Genomic DNA, 12,280 nt, shown 5'->3' with positions numbered 1-12,280 from the left:
TGTGATAAATAGGGTTTTAGATTACACGTTTCAGCTTTCGTTTGCCAAATATGTTCTTCAGTTACATATCATATTTGATGATGCAAAGTTTTCCGTATTGTTGTGTGTAAAATTCCTGTGTTTTCCTGCTTCAGTTCGCCTCGTTTCAAACTTGACATGTAACCTTTAATCTCGTAATCTATAACTGTCAGTCTTGCAGGCAGTGTTCTCACGTTCTGCAACACAAGCCACTTGTTTTGCTGGCGTCTGACTCCCGCTGCAAATTGGCCTTAGAATGGCCGCTGTAATGCCTAAGCCATGTTTTAGAGTGCCGGCCAGTCTTATTGGCCAAATATAACGTAACTTTCGTGTACTTTTTTTTCCTACGTATTGGCTATATACATGTCGTTTCTTAGCGGCTTTGAGCTTTTTTCTAGAGAAGTCTTTTGCGAAGTCGCTGCAATAGGCGGTGGCTGCCTGTCTCACATTAACTTGAAAATAACGTTCACTAATGCTATTTAATAACGTTTTAATTCGTTGTAACAATATACTTTTGAATTTTAGTTGGGTTATGACAGGTAGCATATCTGACCAGAAGCCTTTGCAAACAACAAGAACTCACGCGGTTGCGACCCCTTAAACAGATACCCAAGCTAAGCAAAAACAAGTGGGAGTTTTTACATGATTGGGTATATCGTAAACACTTTTTTCAGGGACGGGTTTAGTCATGACCCCACCAGTTTCGATTTTTAACGGTTTTAAATATTAACACAGAAATTGTTAAATCGAATCTCTTCTGTCTTTCGTGTAAGTTCCACGCGATCTTTACAGACAAATAGCGTCCTCTGCAATTATTGTCATCAAACAATGCAACGACCTACGACCAGTCTTCAAAGCGTGCATCCAGTGTTTGTAAATTACTTTTAATATGAGTTTGCGCCAAGTGCAACTCAAATATAATACCACCGACAAGGCACACGGTATCTGTTTTAGGGAACCCTTAAAGTTTCTAAATTCTACACAAATAGCCTACTACCATGTTTTCAAAATGCCTTTCTTAAAGATGCGATAGTTCGCTTATCTGTACAACAACAAAAAATACTTACTTGTTTTTTATCGTTTTTATCGATCCGCGCCGACCCGTTTCTCGACCCATTTCCGAGGTAAGCGACTGTTGTAGGTGTAGCTAATGTCGTGATGGGGGCTGCTGTGGTCGTGAAGGCCAAGGTACTCGTAAAGTTTACAGAGTAGTTGCTCATCACAGCGTCAATCTCATCGTCGTCCACATTAATAATTGAGGCTGGGTAAAGAAAAAAAAACAGCGATAAATAGAAACACTTCAAAACACGGAAACAACACCTCACACCCTAATTTAGTAACATATCAACATCTAAAACATCCTGGTATCATATATAGCAAACGCACAATACTTCTAATAAAGTAAAGTAGAAATAAGGAACACACAACACAAATTAAACACGTTTGTTACAACGGTATTGCTTAGTTAGAGCGGTAAGCCAAAACAGTTATGTATTAGCATTACATATTGACTGCACAAGTTGAGCGGCTGCCTTGCTGTTTCCAGTGTCTGATAGAATAGCAAGCTTGCTTGCGTTTCCACTCGTTATGCCCGACAACGTTGCACCCATGCTGTTGGAGTTGGGCGGCACAACCTTTAGAAATACAAAAACACTCGTAGTTATTAAAAATATTATAAAATTTTAATACGTTCCTTCAGCAGGATAATAGCGTTAACATATTTACCAATTAAACAAATATATTGAAAATCTCAGTAAAGTTCAGTTTTTTTGTCCACCAATTGTGGATTGTTGTTTCAACCATTTTGCTTTTTAGATCCGTTTGGTCATGCTATTGCATTTTTGTTTTATATGGTCTTTTTTATTTACGTTTGTTTGTTTATCGCGATTCCATGCATATTTTAAATTTTACAGAAAATATTGTTGCTACTGTGGCAATATATTAATTTATTTAAATCGGTGTTTTTTATTCTGTGAATAATTAACCCCGAAGGGCAATATCAAAAAATAAATTAAAATTCAGGCAATTTTGACAAAGAAACGGGATACTACAGAGAATAAAGATATATTATACACAATGCAATAAATTGTGTCGGAAAAGGAAAATCCTTTTGTTCCTCTCGGGAAAAGGCTAAAGTGGGTAAAAAACAGACGAATATATCATGCTTTTTATTTGGTTTTTAAAGTTTGAGTTTTATGTGTTTATACAGCACATGAGTCGACAAAACAATGTTTCGCAAGAATAAATTTGACCTTGTACCCTATTTTAAACATAATAAACATACGCTGAAGTTCGTCCGTGTTTTTTTCTGTCTTGCTTGGAAAACAACTTATATCTTTCACAAAGTGATTAAGTAACGTGTATGTATACTTGTATAGCCTACATTTTTGGTACTGAAAGCTGAAAGTCGCTTGCACCGCCCTAAAAAACATTCAACTTAAAATAGAGTAGTCAAAGAGATTATTCCTAGTTTCTGAGATCACCTGCAGGTATATAACGTTAGAATGAGCGCACTCCCCAAACATGTCACAAACTTGAACGATGACCGTGACGGCGTAATCATCGGCGGAATCACCCAAAGCCATCGAGATGCCTGTAAAAAGTAAAAAAAAAATTAACATTAATACGTATGTTAGACAACACGCAAAATGCAAAAGATATGGTTACAAAATGAACGGGTAAATAATATCAGTAATGATCGAGTAGCCACTTTTCGCAACGCCCAACTTGCCAATGGCCTGATGTTAAGACTGAACCAAGTCATTTGCTATTTGGCATGTAGGATTTAGGCACTGCACTTAGGCACAATGCTTCTTTTTTGGATATTTTTTCGCCATAGCAAGTTGTTACACATTACCGACTATTATCAATAGAAAAGCGAACCTGGGGTAGTAAGCACATTTCCAAAATAAAGCAACAAACGCTCAGTTCGATTTGACTGTGGTAGAGTCGTGAATTTGTAAGTGAGAGTGCTTTTCGGCTGGCGCTCGCCTTCTTTCGGGTACGACTTTAGTTTTCCTTCGTCTTTCCAGTTGCGACATTCAAACACGATCTGTTGAAGCAAATACATTCCTAATACTTTGTGGCAATTCATATTTCTCAAGGACGATCTTTAAAGAAAGTTGCAGTAGAGTTTTGCTTTAATGAAAAACAGCAGCTTGTCATTTTACCTCGTCTACAACAGCTCCTCCTCTGTAGAAAAGTCGTTGAAAGTGGTCTACATGAGGCTCATACTTTAGTTCTCGCTTTGCTGACTCCTTGTTTTCATCAAACAGTTCACATTCTGATGTCATACGATTGAAGGATACCGAAAGGCACATGAAGACTCTATAAAGTTATGCCGGATAGTACAACTGCTATTCGAAATTAGTTGGCGTCCCCTGGTAAAAAAATGGTCCACAAAAAAGTCCTAAACCCTCACACCTTGTGCCTTGCTTACCTTCTATGACACGGGTTCTTAACATGAGTTGGGCCACAGTGCATTTGGATAAAGTATTTTGGACAAAAAGTTGGTGAAAATTTTAGTTTTATTCTTTAATTCTTTAGTTCGTTTTACAGTACATTCTCAAGCTTCGCACTAACAGTTGCGTTATATGTGGGTTATTAAAAAATGTTCTTCTTTTTACATTTTTAAGGTACGGTACTCTTGATTTCTTACACATTACATTCAATTTAAGCAGAACTTTAAGAAGTGAGCCACGGAATACTTTCAAAACAAAAGTGGGCCTCGAAAGGTTGTATTTTTAAAAATATTTGATGTTTTAAAGGCAAATTAGTAAAAACTCCAAGCAACGGAAAATCACCTACTTTAACAAGTTATAGATAATCTTTTTAAGCAAGTAACAAAGTAGCCTATACCTAATTAAATTATAATACTTTCTTAAATCCATCTGTAAGGTCGCCGTCAATCGCGCTTGTGACTTTGGTACTACGTTTTTCAGTTACCCGGTCATCTGCAATTTGTTACACGCAGAAATCATAAATGATAAAAAAATAGTTATGCAGGCTATCCTTGACACCTGGTCATTGTCTGATATAACAAGAAAAAAAAATGTAGCCTTAAACATTGTATAAATTAGCTCATTAGGTCATAAACTTCATACTGAAGTTAACCCCTTTTAATACAGGTTCAGGTTCGGTTACATTCATTTGAATTCCGCTTCTACTTATTAACATATTGTGCAATCAACAAACATGATTACTGCAGTAGAAACAGTTATCTTATGTTAAAATTATTTACGTGATGGAACTAATGTTTGCACAATATTGATATTGTGTGTATGTAAATAAGTCAAGTAATAAAAATGCCTATAATTTATTATTGTATTCACAACTATGGCGTAACAATCGAAAAAACAATAGCTGCCAAGCCTCAGCAAAAAAGGAAATGTTTTTGGCAATTCTTTGAATAAAATTAAACGAGAGTTATGGAAGAGTTTAGTTCCAGGCTAAGAGAAGACGCTCAGGCCCTATTTGAAAATCGGCTGCCTGACCTGTGTCGCCGTTTCCACTCTATTCTCAACAGCGATCAGTTCTCGGACGCCAGCATACTCCAAGTAAAGGAGCACTTACGCAAAAGCTGCAGGAGACTCAAGTTGGATGTGGAAAGCAATGAAGACAAAATTGATCTGAGTTCGCTGCCTCAGGTGTCACAACGAACAGCTCAAGAAGAAAACGCCAGTAGCGGCGACGATCACTACTTCACACCTGTTAACTCGGATTCCGAGTTGGAGGTAGGTCTTTCGGGGCTTCCAGTTTGATAAACTTTTAAGTTAGTCTATAGAATATTACCTACCCTTAAAAGACACCCTTAAAAGACAAAAGTCTTACAAAACAATTTATACAGCAAAAAATAAAAAATAATCGAATTCGAATTAAGATATACTGACGATACCTTAGTTGGCGAAATATATATATATCTTTTTAAGATCTGGTTAATGTGTCTGACCTGAATTGCTAGCTTTGCTAGATTATTTTGCTGTTACTCATCAGGAATTAAGGTCGACATTTATCTTGCAAGGGTCAAGGTGATTTCTATTATTCACATATTCAGTGCAACATAAAACAATTTATAGGCATGGTAAATCGTCAAAAGTAAAAAGTCAGTCCAAACACATACTGAATTGTTAAAAATTGTCCTTTTTGGGTTATATATTGTCCTATTTTGGCGTAGGATTTAAGCCGAAAAAAAATTTGGCGTGAATCTTTGGCGGCTACAAATGATGGATTGCAGTCAGGATCCTGGCGTGAAAAACGTTCAAAACAGACTAGCCTACTTGTGTTTGTTATCGGCTTTCCAATACTTGCTTCGCCGTTTGTATACTGCCATCAACGTTAATTTTTTATCAAACGAAAACCTTCACCCTCTGTCTTAAACCTCAGGTCAAAGAACCGAAAAGCAAAAAGCAAAAGCTCGAAAAGCAGCGCCGAAAGCGAAACTTACCAAAAGAGGAGGACAGTGACAAGAGCGACAGTGACGAAGAGTCGACCCCGGAGGCGGTCCTAGAATGCAACCCACTCATCTGTGGTATGATAGAGGTGCTCAAACCGGAGCTGCGCGCTGTTACTGAGTGCTGCAACACAGTGCGTGCCTGGGTCCAGCTGCAGATACCGGCCATGCAGGACGGCAACAATTTCGGCGTAGAGGTGCAGGGAGACATGATCGAGGAAGTGAGACGGGTCGAGGGAGAGAGTTCCGCATTTTTGCAGGTTTCTGAAGATGATTGGTGTAGTACAGTGCAACATGTCGTTATTTGTTAGGATCAAATCCAGGTGTTGTCATAAACCAGTAGATAAAGGCACCCAAATATATTGGTCAAGTGGTAAGCCCCCAATAACTCTTTTGTGTACAATAACTTTCAGTGGTCTGCATTACCACGGCGCATTACATTGTCCAGAATACAAACTCACAAACTTTCCGCCTGATTGGCAGTCATACAGTGCTTACAAATCAACTTTTTGTTTTCGTGGGCTAAGTCAATTTATCATAATATCTTGTTGCAGGCACTTTCGCTTTACTACCTGACCAGGGCTGATCTGGCAAGTAAGTTCGTCAAAAGCCCTGGTGTCGGCGATTTCGTGCGAGCACTCGAGGAACTGGACGGAAAAGAAGTGGTCAGTTTACGCTTGGTAGCCAGGGAGGTGCGCAACTCGTGTGTTGGATTGCTCGATAGTTTGTCGAAGAACATGGACAAGATTGTTTGTCCGCGTTCGTCCAATGATAATATGCTGGTTTGCTGAGCACCAAAAATACCTCGTTTCAAAAGAATGTGTTGTGTTGAATTTATTGTGTGTTAGGTATAGGAGGGATGTACAATAAAACCCTGCTCGATAAAACTATACAGACAGGTGCGTACGACTTTAGGTTTTAATACGAAACATTTGAAACCAGAATCTGTTCTAAATATCTGCATTATAAACAGTGAAAGTGTAATATTATATGCTATACCTAAAACATAAAAATATGTATTTTTAAGTATCTAACCTGGTCAAACAGCAATACTGCGCGCATTTTTCCATTGTAGTGTCATTAAGTCTTTGCTTTGGTCTGATTCCAGCCAGGCGCTGACTTCGGTAAGGAATGAAATCGTGACAGTTTCCTGAAGTGCATGAAAAATAACATTAAAATCTTGGCTAGCATTAAATCATTCGCATAATTTGCGCATATTGAGTTCAACAAGCAAAACCAAAAAAAAGCCAGAAGGATAATATTTTCGTTGGCGACAATCACGCTAATTTAATAACAAGTCTCTCATTCACATGAGATTTAAATCAACTTTATAAGACAATAGGTGCAATGTTCAAAAAAAGTTTTAAAACTGAAATTTCATTATTTAAATTCTAAGCTTGGACCGATGTTTACTGAACGACGGACGTACGTATAGCTTTTGTTTAGCAATGTAAGGTATTTCATCGTTATTTGCCAATAGTTCTCATTTCTTACCTACTGATGCAGCAGTTGTACATTCGCCACCGTATGGCGGAAGGTTGGTGATAAATCGAAACTCAGAGAAGCTGTAAACCCGGTCGTCGAAGCCGTCCATTGAAATGTTGATTCGCATGACGTATTCGCGCCCACCCACGAGCGCGTTCTGATTCAAAACTACAACCGTTTTGTTCGCACCGGTGGTCGAGTTGTTCTCCCAGTCAAACTACGAAAATTGTCAATGTAACGATACTACGACATTTTTTTGTGCTGTCGTGGGTGACACTTTTAATCAGACCGAACAACTTACTATTTCAACGTAAGTGACTTTTCCAGGTCCCCGCTTTCCTGAAGCTGAAAAGTAAAAACACATAAGACCTTATACAAGTCAACAAATTTAAAAAATCTTCGAAAATTTCAACAGTGCTACAAATACTATAAAATAGTGCATTGTATACATGGAAAAAAGAGGTGCATGAACGCACACTTAATAAAATAAATCTGATGGTAAAAATTGTTATTCGCACAATTTCGCATGTTTATTGAGATTTAGAGAAAAATATAGATGTTACAGACATGCCTTTAATTTAGAAGTCAGGTTGGTACAAATGGAGGAATGGTATTTCCACTTGAAACATTAGTAGGCTTATAAATTTTTTACTCAATCACAATCTATACTGAAATAAATATAAAAATGCTACTGAAAACGATTAAATTTCGCATTAACTGCATTTTAGTACACCGAAAGCCATCACGGTGTACTAAAGATACGTAAGCCGTAATCGTTGGTCAAAAAGCAGCTTCAGAAAGGCTAGATCACAGTTGTTGAACACATATGTGTGTGTATCTTTCATTAACTGCATTTTGATACTGGCTTTATGTTTGTTGTATAATGGAAAAGTTTGCTATCACACCAGTGGTAGAGTTGTTACTTGTTCCGTTCTTCTCCTCAGATATAAGTTCAAACAAACTCCACTTATATTCAGGATAACGTCGTGCCTTGCAGTTGTAACACACAGCCTGTAACGCCAGGACCTGGGTCGGGTTCATTTTCTCCTTACAGTTCTCACCGCATCTGATCAAAATGCGAAAATACGGTTTTAAACATTCATAAATTTGTCTATAAAAATAATTCCAAAACCTATTGATTGGATAATGCTGAAATGATGGTACTAATTAAGCTAAAGACGACAGCACTAAGCGCGAAAGAAATCTATGTAACTACATATACGCCTATATGATTAGCAAAACTATAAACACTGTTCTCGCGATTATAATACACCACTTGAAATATCTATACGGTGTCAGTTGGATATACCACCATTAAAATTTCATTCACGATAAACTGTATGTATCTCTTTGGGCTTTGCGTAATTTGTACAACCGATTTAAAACAAACAAAAAGCGTAGTGTACTATTAACAAAAAACTCACTTGATTTGAAAATCTGGAGGATCGCCCTCCTTAACAATGACTTGTTGCTTGAAAGAACTTTTCCTGTCACCTTTTCTGACAACAACCCTGAACTGGTACTCCACATATAATTCCATGAGACTCGTGTTAAGACTAAATACTCCTGGACCAGAGAAAGTTAGTTGACTCATATCCTGATAGCAGCTTCCTGATTCCAGGAGAAAGAATCTGAGAAATAAAAATTACCTAAAGTTAGTGTTTATTGTGAAACCGCCTATAACTCTTACGCCAGTTTATTAATAGGCTACCTGGTTTCTCGTATGTGGTAAATTAGGATGAATATTAATAAGTTAAATGGCTTAAAACAAAGTTTCAAAGGCTTGAAACGAAGTTTTCTTTATAAATATTGTTTCCTAACAAATAGTGCTTGGATTTGAACACTTTTTAAGTTTTACTTAGACAAGCGATTAAATTAATTGTAGATATCCTGACTTGGTGTCCGTGTAGTTCTGGCAGAACCAGTCGAACGTGAGATCTTTCCGTCGATTTCCAACAACGTCAGGGTCGATAGACTCAGACGCTGCGTCCCACGTCACTATACGCTTTGCTCCAACGGTACGCATCGAACCGCCCCTGGAACATAATGCATTCCACGTTAACGTATTATGTTTAAAAAAAGTAGCCCACAACGATGATTTTTACATAAGAAGGGATAGGATCCAAATCCATAAAAATATAATCGGCTCACAATGCCCTCGTCCTCTCCACGGTGGAATACGTTTAAATTCCATTTTCTATTCTAATCTTAATCAATAAAAAACACTATGCAGATAAACTCTAGAAACTATTTGCAAACCGGCAAGGGTTTTTAAAAATCACTGTTTTTTACTTACTTAATTCGAGCAACTAGAGGCGACGCTTCAACCTGCACGTATATGGCATCTACATCGGTAAGGTCCTGCTCGTCATCTAAGACAGTAATTGCCACAGATACTCGGTACAAGCCCAGTGGAAATGTGAGGGCGGGAACCATAATCTCAGAACCAAGGGCAGTCAAAGGAAAGCTACTTGTGGGGGTGATTCCATCCTCTGCAAATCAAATTTAGACCAGGTTTTTGTATTACTAAATTTGTCTTATTCGACTAAAAATCAACCACCCTTTTCTTCGTTTTCAGGTACGTTAACTAAGAATGCAAAATCATGGCGGGCATTTCAGTGCTATAGTAGGGTATAGGTTTTAATAAAGTAATTACAACAATATATACGTTATGTAATTGAAGGACATTTACCCGCAAAACTGACTGCGCCCCAAATGAACTGGACACCTGGGAACTTGTTACACACGATATTCGGAGTGGCCGACATCAGCATCTTGTGAGAGCGAAAGATCCTCTTTGGGTCATTTTTATTCTACAAGCAAGAAACAGCATACAAAACAGCAATTTACCGAAATCACTCGACAATGTTACAATAACATATAATCAAGTTTTTTTTGTTTTTTTCTTATAATTTTACCTTTCCCTCTTCTTCTATAATGATTCCAGGAAATATACAACCTCTTCGGTTGATAGCGACATTAACTGTTGAAACTTCGTAAGAGTCCAAGTAAGTAACATTTACAACCACCTTGAATATCGTTTCCATGTCGTAGTCGTGACTATATGCACGGAAATCAAGAAAAATGCATTTTTGGGGATTAATGAAGCAAATATTTTAAACACTATGGTAAATTAGTTAAATCATAAAAAGTTGAGGTTACTTTAAGTTTAAGTGATACTAAATAGCATATAGTTTATGCGCAAAACTTAATAGTTAAATTCCATTTGGTTAAAACTTATTAATTTAATGTTTGTGTATTATTAGTATTGCAAGTTTATTTTGACTAATTTTATACAAATATCACGCTTCATTTATTATATTAAAACTTCTGCTTAACGATAAATGAGTTTTAATATATGCTTTATGAAAACTAAATCGGAGGTCGTTACCTGATTTTAATTTTATTCTGGTTGTTGTTTGGGTCAGCGTTGATCACTGTACAATTGACATCCGCACTATTTTTGCAAAAATGAGAACAGTTGCTGTCCAGAATAGAATGGTATGCCGTACCGCCGTCACCAAAGTCCCAAGCCACACAACCGCCCTTTCCAAGGTACACAAACTGTAATAATACATAACTTATAGGTCCATGTGGCTAATTTTAAAAGCGTAAGAAATCTTACTGTCAGTGTAAGTTCAACTGTTTCGTTCATCACAGCGACGTTGTTGTGAGTGATCGACCTGATTTGGAATCCTGATACTTCCTGCCAGAACTTTCGCTCGTAGTGGTCATAAGTCTGTACAAAATACATCTCACTATGTTACAACGATAAAAGCAAGATCAAAAGGTGAAAACATTTGGTCCGGGTTTACCATAACAACTACAATGTTTAAATCCATATTTACCCTACTAATGGCGAGTGGTGGAGCTGTGTTGCGATCTTCGGCGAACAAAAGGCAAGCTGAGGTGGTTCGGTGAAGTGACACGGACACACATTCGAAAGAACGTTCATCGCAACAAAGTTGGAGACATTGCTTGGCGGTCGAGTTGAAAATTGTTCTCAGGGGCAGAGTTTGTGAGAGATGAGTGTTGGGAAAGTGGTGATAGTCCTCGGAACATGGGGCTATGTTACAAGTGGAAAACTCATGTTAGACAACGATTAACATCGCGTGCAGTTTGCAGAATTTTACTTACATTTAGTTAGGAAGTCAAGGGTGCCTTTGAAACTGTAAGTATCTTCGTTAAACGCTTGCACAGCGGCTCTGTATGGAGTACTTGGACTTAAACCCTTGACTGTGTGGTAATGGAAGTCATTTACCCTTTGTCGAATCTAGAAATACCCCAGTGTTAAATGGGCATTTCATTAATGGTGATTAACTTTTTAGTGCGTTAATTTAACGTTGCAGACAGTATAACATATACAGACGAATATACAAGCTTTACGAAAGTGACACCTTACCAGAACTGTGAGGTTGTTGGCTGCTGTGAGTTCAGTTGGTCCTTCAACGTCATCATCAGCAAGTTCGGCATCTTCTACCTCTTGTACCTCCGCACTAAGGTTCCGTACTCCGTATATCTAATAGCATTAGGATAAATATATTAAAATATTTTACACCTGTGCCTTCAAAGTAACCTTTTTTAGGGTACTGTTTGGTAACCTTTTTGATTAACAGTTTGAAGAGCAGGGCTTACACAGTATGTACCTCAAGTTTGTAGAACTCAGCCGCCTCGACCGGTCGCCAATCCAGTTCAGCTTCCGTGTCCATGTAGTATTGTGTCAGAAGTGTGACGTTTTGAGGTAGCGGCAGTTCTGTTTAAAAACACACTCTTAGCACGAAATGGGGGTAATACAAGGTTTTAAAGCAATGAGTGAATTCTAACAATTTAGGTAAATATTTTAAGCGTATGGTAGAGCGACATACTTGTGAACTTGTTGAGGAGGACCGTGTAGCTCTCTGTGTCTTTGTTAACCGCCTTTAGCGCCACCAAGTAGTATGATGCAGGGCGAAGATCCCTCACAAACACAGATGTGGTGGATATGCGGAAGTGCTTTTTCTTAATGTGCAGAAATATCCTTGAAAAAATGGTATAATGTTAAATTAGTGTTTAACGGTTTGTTTATAAATACAAAAAACTAAATACAGTTAAATGCAAGACGATTACACAAAAATTAAAAAATCGTTTTACTCGTAATCGTCATCCTCCCTGGTTTCAACCCCCACAATCACGATGTATTCCTTTGCTAAAGGTACCGGATCCCAGGACACTATCAATGAAGTAGCGGTGACGTCATCATCGGAAATTGTAAAGTTCTCCGGAGTTTTTAGTTCTGTAAGTATAGCAGCAATATAAGGCTTCACATTAATAAAAGCGGCGGAGTTTATT

The 12,280-nt window shown here is 37.8% G+C and overlaps 2 protein-coding genes across 2 annotated transcripts in view; one reads left to right on the top strand and one right to left on the bottom strand.

The window, feature by feature from the left end:
• LOC146160470 (uncharacterized) overlaps window positions 1-12,280 on the bottom strand; it is a 51,224-nt gene that overhangs the window by 20,380 nt on the left and 18,564 nt on the right. Inside the window, exons 28-49 of the mRNA XM_083384949.1 lie at window positions 12,083-12,224; window positions 11,818-11,969; window positions 11,599-11,705; window positions 11,355-11,471; window positions 11,090-11,225; window positions 10,801-11,018; window positions 10,578-10,691; window positions 10,344-10,516; window positions 9,871-10,012; window positions 9,645-9,765; window positions 9,249-9,444; window positions 8,848-8,988; window positions 8,377-8,583; window positions 7,876-8,018; window positions 7,254-7,297; window positions 6,962-7,169; window positions 6,503-6,617; window positions 3,189-3,345; window positions 2,902-3,070; window positions 2,502-2,611; window positions 1,523-1,652; window positions 1,086-1,279 (exon numbers count right to left, since the gene is read on the bottom strand). Of these exons, the coding sequence (XP_083241075.1) occupies window positions 1,086-1,279; window positions 1,523-1,652; window positions 2,502-2,611; window positions 2,902-3,070; window positions 3,189-3,345; window positions 6,503-6,617; window positions 6,962-7,169; window positions 7,254-7,297; window positions 7,876-8,018; window positions 8,377-8,583; window positions 8,848-8,988; window positions 9,249-9,444; window positions 9,645-9,765; window positions 9,871-10,012; window positions 10,344-10,516; window positions 10,578-10,691; window positions 10,801-11,018; window positions 11,090-11,225; window positions 11,355-11,471; window positions 11,599-11,705; window positions 11,818-11,969; window positions 12,083-12,224 (3,236 nt within the window). The remainder of the gene's footprint in view (window positions 1-1,085; window positions 1,280-1,522; window positions 1,653-2,501; window positions 2,612-2,901; window positions 3,071-3,188; window positions 3,346-6,502; window positions 6,618-6,961; window positions 7,170-7,253; window positions 7,298-7,875; window positions 8,019-8,376; window positions 8,584-8,847; window positions 8,989-9,248; window positions 9,445-9,644; window positions 9,766-9,870; window positions 10,013-10,343; window positions 10,517-10,577; window positions 10,692-10,800; window positions 11,019-11,089; window positions 11,226-11,354; window positions 11,472-11,598; window positions 11,706-11,817; window positions 11,970-12,082; window positions 12,225-12,280) is intronic.
• LOC146160471 (proteasome activator complex subunit 3-like) lies at window positions 4,446-6,258 on the top strand. Its single transcript, XM_083383535.1, has 3 exons — window positions 4,446-4,751; window positions 5,401-5,727; window positions 6,022-6,258. Exons 1-3 carry the CDS (start codon window positions 4,446-4,448, stop codon window positions 6,256-6,258), a joined length of 870 nt encoding a protein of 289 aa, XP_083239661.1.

The sequence above is a fragment of the Ascidiella aspersa genome, chromosome 3 (assembly GCF_963924565.1).
Source record: "Ascidiella aspersa chromosome 3, kaAscAspe10.2, whole genome shotgun sequence".
In the NCBI taxonomy this organism is placed as follows: Eukaryota; Metazoa; Chordata; class Ascidiacea; order Phlebobranchia; family Ascidiidae; genus Ascidiella; species Ascidiella aspersa.
Note: the sequence above shows the minus strand (reverse complement) of the source record. Positions and strands in the feature narration are given on the sequence as shown.

Coding starts and splice junctions, on each gene's coding strand:
- LOC146160471 (XM_083383535.1), top strand. CDS start 4,446: ATGGAAGAGTTTAGTTCCAGGCTAAGAGAAGACGCTCAGGCCCTATTT. Junction 4,752..5,400: donor ACTCGGATTCCGAGTTGGAG/GTAGGTCTTTCG, acceptor CTTAAACCTCAG/GTCAAAGAACCGAAAAGCAA. Junction 5,728..6,021: donor AGAGTTCCGCATTTTTGCAG/GTTTCTGAAGAT, acceptor ATCTTGTTGCAG/GCACTTTCGCTTTACTACCT.